This window comes from Motacilla alba, chromosome 1A (genome assembly GCF_015832195.1).
Source record: "Motacilla alba alba isolate MOTALB_02 chromosome 1A, Motacilla_alba_V1.0_pri, whole genome shotgun sequence".
NCBI classification, from domain to species: domain Eukaryota; kingdom Metazoa; phylum Chordata; class Aves; order Passeriformes; family Motacillidae; genus Motacilla; species Motacilla alba.
Window position 1 is genome coordinate 68,088,027 of NC_052031.1, and position 15,392 is coordinate 68,103,418.

The following is a 15,392-nucleotide window of genomic DNA, read 5'->3' on the forward strand; positions in this document are numbered from 1 at the left end:
GGCCGGGGGTGACACAGGGGACGTGAGACACAGCTGTCCCCGCGCCCCAAGAGCTGGGGCGCGCTGAGCCCCGCGTCCCCGCCGCAGGGCTGGTGGCCCGGGCTGGTCCCCCTTTCCGGAGTCTTGTGGCCCTGTGTGGCGATGCAGCGACACGACAGCAGAACCCTCGGTGGTTTCTGAGAGCCGGGAGAAGCTGTTCCTGCGCCAAGTGGGACAAACGCAGCTTCCACTGCGAGCTGTGGCTTAGCAGTAATTTTTAGGATACAGTGAATCTAAAAAAAACCCCAGCTTTATTTTGAATTTTGGAAGGGGTTTTTTGAAAGTCTCAGAAGAGGAGCGGTAGCTTTTTAATGAGTGACATAATAATCGCGTTGTCCTTCTGTCCTTAGGGAGGTGCTGAGGACACGGCAGAATAAAATGCACGATTGTAATCCCAGGCAGCAGTGGCCAGCAGTCTCCCATCACAAACTGGCTTTGATGCTCCTGCAGACAAGCATTTGCTGTTCTGCTGAAGACGTCACAGCGCAATGGAAAAACCCAGACTTGCCTGGGAGGCTTTGCTGCTTATTCACATGTGAAGAGTTTCTTCAGGTGCGAGCGTTTGCTCTGGGTGCCTCTCCCTGCTATCTGCAGCTTCATATTTTTTGCTCCATTTAGCTAAGGACGGCAAGGTAATTGGTTTTTCTCTTTAATGTTCCTCCTGTTTCATGTCAGCGCCATCAGGCACCCCTGGCAGGATGCGATGTGCTTTCACTTGGATCACAAAACCTTTACACATCTTGCTGCTTACCTCTTGCTGCTTGGGTTGAATTTTCCCTCTTGGTTTCAAGTCAGAGAGATGTCTCCATCCTGCCACAAGAGGCTTCAGGCAGAAGTTCTGTATTTTGTTTTTGCTGTTAGCTCTTGTGAGCTGGAGCCTTTCCCCTCAGAGCTGTAAGGCCAGTCAGCTTTCCACTGTTTGCCTCTTCTGAAGGTCTGGTGGGGGCCTTGGGGGAAGATTAAGTACTGTACATGCCACCTTGTGACAGCCAGCCTGCTAAATTTTGTGCCCTGTGTCCTTGACAACATGGCCATGTCTTTACAGAGAGCGCTGACATTGAGGAACTGCAAGGGGGAGGAGGGTCTTGCTTTCTTTATTTTTTTCTTTTTTTTTTTCCTTGATCCACGTGCACTGGAACAGGAGGAGTAATCTCATGAGTTTTCAGTTTGTTTTGCTGACTTTGCATTTGGCAACTGTAATTTCACCACAAGTTGTGACTTTGGTGACCAGCAGTGTTTGGAATCTGAGAACAGGGCCCAGAATAAGGGAAGTGGGTATGTCCTTATGGACAGTGTTCACCAGAGAGACCCAGTGGCCCACTGAGAACATGAAGGCAAAGTTCAAGTTCATGAAGGCAAAGGTGACAGTGTTGCAAGGTGTGATCATCTCTAGAATGAAGGGGAAGAGCTGCAATGGTCTGTACAGACACAGGCACAGCTTAAACCAGGGTTTGGAGGTGAGGGCATGCAGGTTTCATGCTTGAATCACTGCGAAGCACAGCAGGAATTTCTGCTTTGCTTGGAGGGGAGATTTATCTTGCTCAGTGGGGGGTTCCAGTTCCATCTCTCAGGAGGCAGATCTCAGGGGCTTGGCCACCCCTGACTGTAGAAGATCTCGGCCTCTTTTTCACTCTGAGCTCAGATCAGCCCAGGAGCATATCTTGGTGGATCTCCCTTATTCTCAGAGCTGATGGAGCTTTTTGTCCTCATGCTTTAGTCCTTTAATTGCACCTGCTGAAATAACAAGCTCAGGGCACAGCCAAGGATGAGGAAGTGATCTTGCCACCCCTCTGTGGTGATTATTGTGTGGGAAGGGCAGGTTTAGTGCAGCAAGGGAAGCCTGGACAGGGGGAAACCATGAACTGCCCCAGACTGGTCAGGACTGATTCTGGCTTGCTCTGAAACTGGTGCTGTACCTGGGGTGACTGAGTTCTGGCAGATGGGAAGCACCTGTGTGTCCCCCACAGTCCCCCTGGCTGCTGAGAAGGAGGGCAGCACCTCACTCCAAAGAGGGCTCCTGTGGGCTGGGCCACCCCTGCTGGGCAGGACAGTGGCAGCCCTGGGGACAGTGGCAGCCCTGGGGACAGCAGACTGCCCACCCAGGAATTCTAGGACACAGTAAGCAGGACTGAGTGGTGAAAGGAAGCGTCAGGTACCCAGATCACCCTCTGAGCCACCCTTGGTTCCAGGGAGGAACAGGGATGGCCTGGATGTAATCTGTGGTGACAAAGGCAGGATGGAGAGGAGGACAGGGGGTGGATTGGTGTTTGGCTTAAAGAGAGGCTGGGGAAGGGGGAGAAAGGTATTTTCTCATTTGTTCTTCTGTGTTCTGTCTTCTCTCCTCAGTTACCCTGAGTCACAGCCCAGAAGTGGAGTAGTCAGAAGAAGTCTGGAAGCAGCAATGATCCTGGCCCTGGGAATACACAGTCCTGGAAGTGGAGCAGCCAGTGCATGGCCAGGGGGGAGTACACACAGTGTGCAATTGCCTGAAGAGAGGAGGTATTGCCACATCTGGGGTCACCATTTATTACTGTGGGTCTTCTGGGTAGTCTGGATTTGGTGATGTGAAGGAGAGTTCTTGACTCCATTTTAGAAAGCTGGTTTATTATATGATGATATATATTACATTAAAAAAGACCACACTATAACTATACTACAAAGAACAGAGAGAAAGGTTCATCAGAAGGCGAGACAGGAATAGAAAGGAATGAATAACAAAGTTCTGTGACTCCCAGAGAGTCCGAGAGCTGCTGCCTCCTCGATTGGTCACCAAGTAGAAACATCCCACACTGACCAATCGAGGAAGCACCTGCTGCATTCCACAGCAGCAGATCACAAATTGTTTACACTTGAAGCTGAGGCCCTCTCAGCTTCTCAGGAGAAGAAAATCCTAGCAAAGGGATTTTCATAAAATATCACAACCACAAGGAGGCACCTGGGCATAGCAGTGCTGGGTGGGAAGATGACTTGGAAGAGAGAAACAGATGCTTTCTGAAAGCTGATGGCAACGTGAAAACAAAGCCTCTTCAGGCAGCTCGAGTTGCAAGGTTAGGTAGGCCTGTGGAGGTGGGAGTGCTGCTCCCCAGAATCTGAGTGCTCTCTTGACAGTCCTTCACTCAGAATGAAACTGCAGAAATATTGAACTGTCCCTGCAGTGGCTGTGTCCGTGCTCAGAAACTGAAGCAAATGGGATACAGGTTTTTGCCTTGTAAGAGCAGACTTCTGGGAAGTTTGGGGTCTCTGCTACTAGCAGGCATTGTCCTTCCCAAGGGAGGAAGGCTTTAGGACCCACCAGTGACGGGCTGTGAGGGGAAATAATCTGATTCTGCTGATCCCACAGGTGAGACTCCCCTGCAGTTGCTTGGACTGCTGGGTTGTGTTCACAGGCAAGGGGGAAGGGACCCTGGAAAAGTGGTGATCACTGATGCTGTTGCCTGAAAGCTGCAAGGTCTGGGCACAGTTACTACTGGTATCACTTGATAAGCTGTGGGGACATCAAGGAGTAACTTTACACGCCTTGTTCTGGCTGGTGCATGCCAGGAGATGGGCAGAGTAGTGGCAGAAGCAAGGATAGTGCTGGGAGTTCAGCTTGGAAAGCATTTTAGAAGTGGTTGGAAAATATGTTGACTGTTGCAGTGTTGATCCTGATAATTTTGTCTGTGGGAGAAGGGGTGGGTTTGGGATACGTGTCTTATGTTTGCCTGCAAGGGCAAGGGGTGGAGTTTATAGTGAACATGCAGTAAGATGATGATGATGATGTTAAAGGTGGAGTTTGAATAAGGGTGAAACATTTCTTAACATATCTTTCAATTAAGTGCAGGGTGGAATGTAAAGAACATAAATTGCAGGTGGTATCAAGGGATGGCAGCGGTGACCTGTGTGGAGACCACTGAAACAGATATAAACACCCTGCCCCATGCCAGAATTTAAGCTCACAGTTCTGTCATTCAGGAATCCTTCTGGAGACACAGGTGCACTTTTTGAAGGAGATCCATGCTGAAAGGAGTTAATTCCAAGGGCACTGGAGCTGGTGGATGAGTTATGCTTGAACAAGGGAACCACTGAGGGCTCTATGGGCACTGGGTAACCTGGGCTGGAGAAGGTATTCTCTGAGAAGACAGTGCTCCAAACTTCTGCATCATAGTAACATTGTACCTTTATTGTTCAATAAAAATGTGTATTTGATCTCTGCAGAGCTACGTCTCACCTCAGCCTGAGGATTACAGAAGGTTTTATGGGTTGCTTCCTTTAGGAAGCTGCAAAGCAAACATTCTTGGATTGCATTTTCGTGAATCGAAAGTGGAAATTTTGGAAAGAAGTCCCTAAAGTGCTCGTTTTTTTCAGCAGAAGTTTTGATCTATTGCCTTGAAACCCAGTGTGCAACTTCATGATTGTGTTTGGCCACCTGCCCAGGTGCTGGGAGTGCAAAGATGCCACAGCCCCAAAAGCAAATACCTGCTGGTGTCACCTGGGGCTGTGGGGCCAGGGGCAGTGGCAGGCGGTGGCCAGGCTGAAGGGGGAGGTGGATGGAGCTAGAGGGGCACTGGGTGAGAAGAGAGGAGAATTTGGCCCCGAGGCTGACAGGGCCACAGGGGATGCTGGCACTTTGGGGGCTGAGCTCCTCGTGCCAGCAGCCGGGCCCCCGGGCTGTGTGACATCAGGGACGTCCCTGCACTGCCGGGTGGCTGGGGGATGGCCGCCCTCTGCTGCCCGCAGGGAAAGGGGAATGTGCCCTGTCCCAGGGAGAATCCACACGCTCAGGAGGAAACCTGGCTGAGAATACTGCCGACCACACACCTGTGTGGTTTCTGCTATTGAAATTGTGGGGTTTTTTTTGTTTGTTTGTTTTTGTTTTGTTTTTTTTCTAAGGGAAAGTTTTTCCTAAGTAGGAAAATCTGCTTCCTCAGTTACTTCTGGAGTGATTAAACTGCTGGCCTTAAGTTCACATTTCTCAGATTTTTCTCCCAAAACTGCCAACTATCCTCCTCAGCCTGTTGTGTTGAAGCAAGAGAAATTAAAAATGTGAATGTGTAGCTCAAAGCCTGTCGCTCACTAAATGTGGATTGCTCAATCCACATTTTGACAGAAAATGATTACAGCCCCCATTTTATTCTTTTGTAACAACTTTACTGTTTCTTTCAGAAAGAATAAACAAAAGATGATCACTGAATACTTATGCTGTGACTTCACTGGCTGCAGGAGGAGAAATGCGATAAGAAAGCCAGATAAATTGACAGGAAGAATATCAGAACAAGCTCTGAAGGAGGGCAGGATATGAGCATCTTCAGTATTCTGCATTGAATGGGTAGTCCTTGTGAGTTTTGCCCCTGCAGGGAATAGAAGACTTCATTTTAGTAATAATTTTCCTTTCTAGTTTTGCTTTAAGAAGCCACTAAGGTGGGATCTGAACTCTGAAATTGAAGGATGGGTTCAGTCCAGATTTGTTTTCCTCTATAGTATGTCTTTTTTGTGTACTTGCAACATCCCAATTACTTCATCATTGAGGCTCTTGGCATTCTAGGCAGTATTTAGATGTAAAACCTCTGTGTATGTAGTATTCTTAACTTATAGATTTGGAGAAGAATACTGAATGCTACCACTTACATGCTCATTGTATAGACTCTCCAGTTTCTGTTAAAGCTGAAAATAGTTGCCATCTCCTCTTTAGTCAATTTGAAATCAAACACCTGAAAAGAGAAATAGCTGGGAATCACCTCTTTGAACAAACTGTAAGCAAAATGCACAAAATTAAAGAACGAGTCTGCAAGGGAGGGTAGCTGGTGAGAAGACATGACTGCTTCATGAAAAAGGCATCTCTGTGCCACCAAGAATGCACTGGCAGGGGGAATAGAAAAATTCATCCAAAGTTGCAGTTACACATGCCAGCTGTTGCAGGGCACTTGGCAGGCTCTTGCATCTGCCACTTGTGAGAGATGCATCTTCCTGTCCTATTCCAAAGGCACATCTACAAGATTGCCATATTTCACTTAATCTGCCTAGGCTTTTTGAAATCCCAATGACCAGTTGCAGTCAAAGACCACTGAATTAACAATAGAGCAGCATGGTTTGTTAAACAAACAACTGTTTTCTTAACACTGCTTGCTCTACATAAGCCTTTTGTGGTGCTGTACTCAAGTGCCAGTGAAAAGCCGTGTGGCAATTCATCTGCAGTCTGCAGAATACAAGACACCACGTAAAGTGACTGCTACAATTATCAGCATACTGAAAAAAGACTTGGTTCATTCCTGCTCTCCAACTGTAACTTTAAGTTTAGCCCTTAGCAGAGTGTGTAAACAGACAAAAATCCTGGTGTTCTTGCCTGAGCAGAGAAGAATGATAAAGGATCTTATTCCTTGCTGTGCAGGGAGAAGCCGAGCCATCCCTGAGGGGCAGCCCCTGCTCACTCCTCACCCCTCACCTTGAAGTTCTCTGCAATGCGCTGTGGGGTGACAGATTTGGGAATCACAATCACATTTCTCTGGATCTGGAAGCGAAGGAGAACCTGCAAGGACAGACAACTGAATCATTCCTCTTGCTCTGGAGGAAGCAGAGCCTGTTCCAACAGCTGTTATCCCTGTTTCCAATCATTCCTGTCCCTGCAGCCCTGGGTGCCCTGCCTGAAGAGCAGAGAGGGAAGTGGTGGAGCCTCACATGAACGGCCTCCTTTCCCATCCAGGTTTTAGGCTAAGCCTTCCTGCTCTCCCAAACTTCTATCAAGATTTCATTCTCTGCAAGAGGACTTGAGATGAAGACTGAAACATTCCAGCATTTGAAGACGGATCAAGAAGAGGTTTCATGATGACAGAGCACACTTAGAGAGTGTGAATTGCAGGCCACACAGAAAACAGACCCTGCACTGCTGCCTCTCACCACAGGTGACAGGGAACAAAGAGCCAGCCTGTCCTCTACATTGTCACTAGCTGTCCTGTGTTACAGGAAGGGGTACCCACAGTCTGGCATCCATGTACCTGGGCTGTGGATTTGTTGTGCTTGGCTGCAATCTCCTTGATCTTGGGGTCATCCAGAAGGGAAGGATCCTCTGGCTTAGCCCTACACAGTGGAGAGATAACACCAGAAGTCTGTTTTGAGATCAATGCCTAATTGTCACAGTGATATTTTATGAAAATCCCTTTGCCAGGATTGTTTCTCCTGAGAAGCCTCAGAAAAGAAATGTAAACAATAACTATCTGATGGCTGTGGAATGTGGTCTGGAGATGTTTTACCAACAGGTGCATCTTTGATTGGTCTCACATGAATTGTTTCTACTTGATGTCCAAGCATTGGTCCAGCTGTGTCGAGGCTGTGAGCAGTCACGAGCTTTTGTTATCATTCCTTTCTATTCCTTTCCAGCCTTCTGATGAATCCTTTCTCTCTATTCTTTTAGTATAGTTTTAGTATAGCATTTTAATATAATATATGTAGTAAAATAATACATCAGCCTTCTGAAACATGGAGTCAAAATTCTCATCTCTTCCCTTGTCCTGGGCACCCTCGAACACAACCACAGCTAACAGTACACTCACTGTCTCAGTGCTCCAAGTGTTCTCCATGCCAGCTCCCTCACAAATTGCAAAGCAGTCTTACCATGGTCTGTCAGGAGAGCCCAGGGGGCTGTAGGCTGTCACAGCAATCCCTTTGGATTGGCAGTAGTTCACCAGCTTCTCCTGGGTAAGGTATGGATTGCATTCGATCTGCCAGCAGAAGAGTGCAGAGATTGAAGGAACCCAGCTGGAACTCACTGCAGGGATTATCTCCTAATATCTGTAACTCACTGCAGGGATTATCTCCTAATATCTGTAACTCACTGCAGGGATTATCTCCTAATGCTCTTGAAGGCTCCTCTTTGTCCTCATGGGCCAGTCTTATCAGCTGTAGTGTTCTACAGCACCTGCTCCTACAGTGACATTTCTTGTACCTCTGGGTCTTTGCTCTGGGGAAGGAGCATTTCATAAGGCTCACCTCTGGGTTCTTTGGCTTGTCCTGAGGCCCTTCTCAGATTTCTAAGCAGCAGCTTAGCAAATATTGAAAACCCCAATGCCCTGTATATTCAGCAATAATGTGGAGTGGGATGAGAAGGACATGCTGCATCTACCCTGTTCTCTCCCCATCTGTTTTAGACATCAAAGCTCCCTTTCTCATGAATTGGTGCCCCTTTCACATGTGCTGTAGGTTAGGAAAAAGATGGTTTTGTTTTTCTTTTCAGCATGCTCTTTTTTTTTTTATAACTACATGCAGAGGAAGGACTGGCAGGCTCTGGAGACTGAGGGAACTCAGTACTCTTAGTGAATATGCAAGGAATTCTGAATTCAGAACTGTAAGAGACATCTGAGTCTGTCCAAGACCCCTTGAGGCAATAACTTCTGCAGCTCCTGCATATAAAGGGGCAGTGGCTGGTGTATGCAGAAAAGACTAGGTGATTTTTTAAATATATATGTGTATAAAACCACTTTATTTTATATTTTACATAAATTAGGGTAGATACCAGGAAGCCACTAGTGTGTCAGAAAATGCTGCTTCTGTATAGAAGTTAAAACTGCCCTCCCTTTCCAACTGGGTAACTGAATTGTGCATGTCCTGCATGACAAAAAACATACGTTGTGTGAACAATTATCTTCTATTAATAGCAGATTGATGCCATTACTAATAACAGAACAAGCATTTTAAGAAGTTCTTATTGTAATTTGTGTACCACAACTTCATTCCCTATCAGAACACAGATCTACAACATCTTTATGAGTACTCAGAAATAATCACAGGGCATAATTGTGCTGTGTCTGCTTTGTTCTTCCTCCTCATGCAGCTGTAATTGGATCTTTATAATCTCACAAAACCTGCAGTCACTTGGCAGCTCACCTGGACATTTGCAGGCCTGTGCTTCAGTCCTGGCTTGTTCAAGATTCTTTCAATCTGCTCGTGGTTGAAGTTGGAGATTCCAATGGCTTTAACCAGGCCAGCATCCACCAGCTCCTCCATGGCCTGGCACAAAGGGGAGCACAGTCAGCACCAGTGTACAAGAGATTACTCCTTGTGTGGCTTCATTTCCCTTCATGGGCAAGGAAAGGCAAGTGTTTGGAGCTGCAAGGATTGTCTCCTGGGGGAGAGTGACCTCTGGTGTATTTGTGGCACGTCTTCCATCTCACCCAAACCCGAGGGCTCCTTTCTTGAGATGGCAGAAACTCACTCTCAGTTATTTTCACAAGGGAAATAAGGACAATCAGTGATGTGCTCTTGAGCCAGCACCAGAGGGCTGTAGTGCAGGCTGTGGGTATGATCACAGCCTAATTTATTTCAGCAGAGTGTATTTGAGCAATTTAAGAACAGTGGTGAGGACAATTCTGTTATAGTCAAGCAGTCTTGAAGCTTCACTAAAGAGTATCAACTTGATTGAGCATGTATGTTTTGAAAAGCTACACTGTATATGGTGCAATAAATACATAAGAACTTTGTGGCTACTGAAGGCAATGGAAACATGGAAAAGGCTGCCATTAACAGAAAACATGATTTCCCACCATGGCTGAACTTACCTCCCATGTATCTAGAAAATCTGTGTTGCTGGGTATAGCCATGCCTTTGTCATCTGCAGGAAACAGCTCCTCTCCTGCCTGTCAGTAAAAAAAAAAAATAAAAGAAAATATTTAAACACTCCTTTTATTGTCAAATTAATACCAAGACAACTGAAGACCATGATGGCTTTAGCTACTAGTACAGAAAATATTAATATTTTTCTACATTGTTCCTGGCAGTTTTGCCAGCAATTATTCCTAGTAGGAATGATGCAGAATCATTCCCACTAGAAATGTCAAGTGTATCTCCTAGACCAGGCAAACGGTGACTCACTAAAACACACACAGATAAACACTTGACTTGTTTATAGTGGAACAAACAAGCTTCCTGTAGTCCTCTACTATTCCTTTCAGAGAGAACTGGGGTAGTTTTTTTTGAAGGATCTGTTAAGGTCCCAGGAACATTTAAGTCAGGTTTAAGCTGAGCCACATCTACTGAAGAAGGTATTATGTAAACACACAGGTGTCTTGCGAGGGGAGCCTCAGCTTAAGTTGGTGGCAAATCAGAACTCCCCAGATGTACAAACTCAGGAACAGAACCCCACATCTGTTCTCAGGAACAGAACCCCACATCTGCACATTGCTCCACATCCAGTGTGCAGCTGACAGAGTACTATGCCATGACGCTTCTGCTCAAGCTCTTTGTTCACATAAAACTAACCATGACAGCTTTGCAAGTGTGACAAACAGTTGACAAGCTCAAGAGCAACAGATAGGATGGAGGTCTTAACCTGTCTGCAGCAGAAAACAAAAAAAAAAGCCAAGACTAGACACAGAGTGGGACATCAGATCCTTTGAAGTACATGAAGGATGAGATGTATTTCATGTACTTCTGACATGGATGCCAGAAAGTCTCACCTTTTGAAATCCAAGGTCTGTGGAACAACTTTAAGGCTCCTACAGGAAAGGTCAGCTCAACCTGTACTGTATTAAGGACTCAGTGATTAAAGAAAGAAATAGAAGGAAGACAGAAACATTCTCTTGTTCTGTGATTCTGTAACATGCAGAGGAAAGAATTCCTGTCAGGCAGCAAAGTACATCCTTCCTTCCCTCGAAGCAGGAGAGGATGATTTAGCCCAAAGTTAAGCAGCATGAGTCAGTCCTGCAGCCAGAGGCCTGACCTTGCTGCTGGGGCTGCCTCTCTGTTATCAGCAGGGCAGAGGACGCTGTGCAGGAGCGCTCTGGGGCAGAGATCAGGGGCACAGCAGGGCAGGGTGGGCAGCACCGGGGCAGTGCTGGCACAGCAGGCACGGGCTCTTTCTGGAGCAGCACTGGTGCTGCAAGTGCTTCTGGCACTGCTGGGCTCTCCCAGGAGAGAAAACCAAGGGCCCTGCTGCTACTGTACCTTGAACCCCAGAGGCCAGTGCATGAGGTACAGATCCAGGTAATCCAGTTTCAGGTCAGCAAGAGTCTTCTGGCAGGCTCCCTTCACCAGATGCTTCTCATGAAAAGTGGACCACAGCTAGAGAAAAAAAACAAGGCAGACTGTGACCTCCTGGCTTAAAGCTCTTTCCTGGAGAAGGAAAAAAAACTAGCACACTCTCAGGGACCATTTCTGCTTAACATGTATTTTGAACAGTCCCATGAAAATGGAGAATGTGGAACACATCTTAAATAACACTCTACAAAATACAGTGACAAAAAGAAGATTTTACCCATATGGGCTTGAGCTATTCTCCTAATTACTCCACACTATAGCACACAGCCTTTCCCTGAATTTCCCTTTATGCAAATGTTGTCACAAAGCTTTCCCCTGGATCCTAGGTAACCCTACCTTGCTGACAACGAAGAGATCTTCTCTTTTCACAACACCTTCCTTGATTTTCTGCTGGATCCCTTCCCCAATCTCACTCTCATTCTGGTACACGTAGGCACAGTCAAAGTGGCGGTACCCGGCATCGATGGCAGCCATCACCGCAGCTTTAACCTGCCCAGCCTCAGACTGGAAAAAGAAGGTTAAAAAGATCACAAATCAAAGCATACAGGCCATTTCTCAGTTACCTAGCAACTAAAGAGACACATACAGTGGGGGTTTTAAGTAGAGTTTTTCCATGCCATGTTCTTAAAGCTCTCTTCATCTCACAAATGCAGGCTGCTGGGTTTGACGCCAGCCTCCCGCCATTGATCCCTAAGTCCAGTCCCAAGCAGGCTCAGCCAACAGCCAGGTAAAGCAGAGCCCCCAGCACTGCCAGAGATGGACCAGGGGAAACCAAGCTTTGTGCCAGGGAGCTCTGCAGTGCCCCTTGCTCAGTGCTCCGCACTTCCCAGTGCTGTGTCTGAGCAGAGAAACAGTCAAATGGCCCAGCTGGGAGAATTTCAGTTCTGTGGGGAGGCCAGCGGTCTACACCTTAGTCATCCACATCACTTTGGAGCGTTGCACTGTGCTCTAGCCCAGCTTGTCCTGGGGTACATCCCACCTGTAATTGGAACTTTATGTCAGCTGCTTCCTTCAGAGACAGAGGAGGTGTGCAATTCTACGTGTTTCTGTACCCTGCAAGGGCGTGTAAGAGCTGTGCACAAGGAAATGCTGGCATATCTTGTTCACACAAATCCAGCAATGTTTGTTTCTAGGCATTGTATAGATCAGTGGTTTTGTAGTCATCGTAACAACAATGCAAACCTCTTCGTCAGAACTTGCTCAAAACGCGTGAATGGTTTTCTAAAGCCATCGGATGATTCCCGGGGACCTCGCCCGGATTACACAGCACGGAAGCAGCAGGGAGGTGCTCCAGTGCAGTGGCACGGGAAGGGGCAGGGAGAGGGGTCCGGGGAACCGCGGGAGCCTGCTCGGGATAGCAGGGGATGGATGGATGGATGGAGGGATGTAGGGATGGATGGAGGGAGGGATGGAGGGAGGGGATGGAGGGAGGGGATCCGCGCATCCCTGGCGGCTACGGGAGGGACGGAGCCGCCGCTTCTCCCAGCCTGGGAACACCCAAGGGTCACCTCTCCCCCGCGGCAGGAGGGGCACGGCGGGGACAGAGGGCACGGCAGGGGCGGAGGGCACGGCAGGGACGGAGGGCACGGCAGGGAAAGCGGCTTCAAAAGCAGAGCGGGGGCTGTGCCTGTGGAGACCACCGGAGGGACAGGGCATCCCCGGCAGCATCCCGGGCGGGATGGCAGTGGGGACGTGTCACCGAGCCGAGCTGTCCCCGCTCCCTGCCCACCCCCGAGCGCTCCGGACCCCTCCGAGGGAGATGGCACCCGCCCCTCTGCGAGCGAGCGACCGCTGTCCCCGTTACCTTCCATGTGCCCAGCCCCATCAGGGGCATCCTGGCCCCGGTGTAGAGCTGCAGGCAGGCGGCCATGGCTCCAGCCGGGAATGCTGCCCGGTAGTACCGCCCGCGGCCCTTTAACGATGGCAGAGCCGTGCCCGCCTCGTCCGGGCCCCGCCCGCCCGGGACAGCCGCGGCCCCGCCAAGGGGACACCGGGCCGGGCCAGCGCTGCTGCTTCCCGAGCCCCCGCAGCTGCAGTGTGGGCTCTGGGCTCCCTCCGAAGGTGGGATGGTGTTTATGGTAAAGGAGAGGAAAAGTGACCGCCTTTGTAGGGGTAAATTAGAAAGCAGGTATTTTAAAAAATGTTATTTTTGGTGTTGGGAGAGGCTTCTTTTAATGTTTTTTTTGAAAGATGCTTAAGAATAATAGATGTTGTGTTGAAACTTTGCTGCATGCTCGTGCTTGGAGAATCATTCAGTTGGCGATATAATAGTGCATTTTTCTCTGTGTGCCTTTCCCACTGCAGATGCCCAGCTGCTTTTGCTCCTTTCTGCCCTGCTTACCTGCGGGCAGGCAATAGTTTGTCTTTGTAATCCTCCTGGTTTCTGTCAGCAACATCAGCCATCCTCAGCGGGATGTGATGTTTCAGTTAACATCACAAAATAGTTACGTTACACAGTGTTTGCCTGTTACTTTTTTTTCCCCCTGGATTTCTTCTCTGTAAATCTGCTCTGAGCTCAGACTCCTGGGGTTTTGGGGGTAGTGAAATCAATGGAAAGATTGTGATATTAGGAGACCAGTATTAAAGCCAAGCTGTTTGCATGAGAGGCCTGCTGCCATCCTAGTCGGGGGGTTTTTCCCCTAATTTTTTTGACTAAGAGGTCTCTGTCTTTGAGAAAGGATTTTGGGCAGAAGGTTTGCATTTGCTGTAAGGTATCCGAGGTCCATGAAATGCTCAAGCCAAAAGCACAAGTTTTTTTTCACACCTCATTTAAGAACAAAAGCTTCTTTCTTTTTAATTACACACAAAGGCCGAGTTCTTTTTGCATCTGTCATGGGGTAGGGGAGCACCAGACAGTGTGATAGTGCTAAACTGGATTCATCAAGTGCATCAATGAAGGAAAAGCCTGGCTTAGAGAATGTGACATATGAACTGAAGGAGTCTTGGTACATATGAGCTATGGGTGATAAAGAGACAGGAGAATGCTACCTGGAAATACAATGTATAATAATAGTGTGTGCCACTCATGGAATACTGCAGTGAGTCAGGGTGCCCTTACCTGGGGGAAATTCAGCACTCAACCCTGAGCTGTGTCAGGCTCTGGGCAGTGGCTCATCACTAACACATGCTCTTACACCTCGTGTCCTCATCATTTGGGATATCTGCATGGGTGTAGTCATGTTTGCCCACGGTCTCTTTTATTGAGGGCTTGTAAAGCTAGGTCAATGTCAGCACAGCCTGGCAGCCAGAGCAGTCCACACTTTCACCACAGAGCTTTCCAGAACTTCCAGTCACTGTTCTCCTGGCACTTTCACACCATGTGTACCAAGCCTCCTCCCACGATTCTTGTCTGCACCAACTGGTCAGTCACGGTTCATTATATTCAGTTATTTTAACTCCTAATCACAGCAAGTTCTTGATGCTGCTGTGACATTCAGTCTCTCAGCCTTTCTGTCATCTGTCAAGCACCTTTCATCCATGCACTCACACCTGCAACCCAATGATGTACAGTTCCAGCAGCTCAAGCTTGTTTAAGTGTACTCACTCACTGCACAGAGTTAAATTGCAGTACAGCTCAAGCACCGAGTCAGTCAGCATTGGGCCCTAATAGTATTAACCTTCACAAATGCTGTTTTTTGTTAAGCATCTTGTTCTCAAGGAAGTCTCTTGAGCACTCAGTTGCTCAAGACACAGCTGAAACTTCACATGCCTTTGTGAGAGCCCACAGCTTGCTCTGGTGTGGATGTTATGGATCAGAATGCAGATGTTCTGCAGGTGCCCCGTGCCCACCAGCCCGAGGCACACGTGCCCACCTGAACTGCCACAGTGTCACAGCACCTCGCAGCTGTACTAGCACTGCCCAGCCAGGCTCAGCTGCACCCTCCACCAGGAGGGAGAGGCTTTGTCAGGGGAAGCCTTCACTCATTGAGGTGGTTACAGTGAGCAGAGACCTGTCCCAGGCACTCAGCACAGCCTGAAGGGAACATAGCCCTGCTGCAGAGGCAGGCTCGGGGCAGCAGCTCAGCATTTACATGCACCAGTTCCACCAGGCACCCTCTGCTTCTGTGCTGCTCCAGGCACCTGCTGAACACTGCTCATCTCCCTTCTGCCCCGGTCTCTGGTACTCTGGGCTTGTAATAGCCAGACACCAGCACTGGCTACCAACCAAATCAGCCCACAGTGATACCAGTGCAGTTTTCCAGCAGTTTCAGGTGTTGGTCTCATGTTGCTTGTTGATCCACAGTCCATACTTGTCCTGTTAAACTGTTCTTTTCAGCACTGCTGTGTCAATGCTTGTTATACCAAATTATTCAACTTTTGATCAAGACAAGATCTCAATGCTCTTGTGACAT

The 15,392-nt window shown here is 48.2% G+C and overlaps 1 protein-coding gene and 1 long non-coding RNA gene across 2 annotated transcripts; one reads left to right on the forward strand and one right to left on the reverse strand.

Annotated features, from left to right (window-relative positions):
• Window positions 1-32: 32 nt before the first annotated feature.
• Window positions 33-8,958, forward strand: LOC119707864. Its single transcript, XR_005258896.1, has 3 exons — window positions 33-671; window positions 2,386-2,538; window positions 8,840-8,958. It is a non-coding gene; the product is annotated as an uncharacterized LOC119707864 (long non-coding RNA).
• Window positions 5,150-13,119, reverse strand: LOC119707863 (aldo-keto reductase family 1 member B1-like). The gene is made up of 10 exons (XM_038153439.1): window positions 12,845-13,119; window positions 11,377-11,544; window positions 10,948-11,064; window positions 9,564-9,641; window positions 8,893-9,015; window positions 7,624-7,730; window positions 7,008-7,089; window positions 6,458-6,541; window positions 5,644-5,726; window positions 5,150-5,366 (listed from the first exon to the last, which is right to left on the reverse strand). Exons 1-10 carry the CDS (start codon window positions 12,908-12,910, stop codon window positions 5,324-5,326), a joined length of 951 nt encoding a protein of 316 aa, XP_038009367.1. The 5' UTR covers window positions 12,911-13,119; the 3' UTR covers window positions 5,150-5,323.
• Window positions 13,120-15,392: the final 2,273 nt, after the last annotated feature.

What these genes read in the sequence shown, in the direction of transcription:
- LOC119707863 (XM_038153439.1), bottom strand. Translation starts at nt 12,910, where the DNA reads ATGGCCGCCTGCCTGCAGCTCTACACCGGGGCCAGGATGCCCCTGATG. An exon ending in ATTTTCTAGATACATGGGAG is followed by an intron (nt 9,016 to 9,563) that starts GTAAGTTCAGCC and finishes CCTTTGTGCCAG; the next exon opens with GCCATGGAGGAGCTGGTGGA. An exon ending in GCATTGCAGAGAACTTCAAG is followed by an intron (nt 5,727 to 6,457) that starts GTGAGGGGTGAG and finishes TTCTCTTTTCAG; the next exon opens with GTGTTTGATTTCAAATTGAC.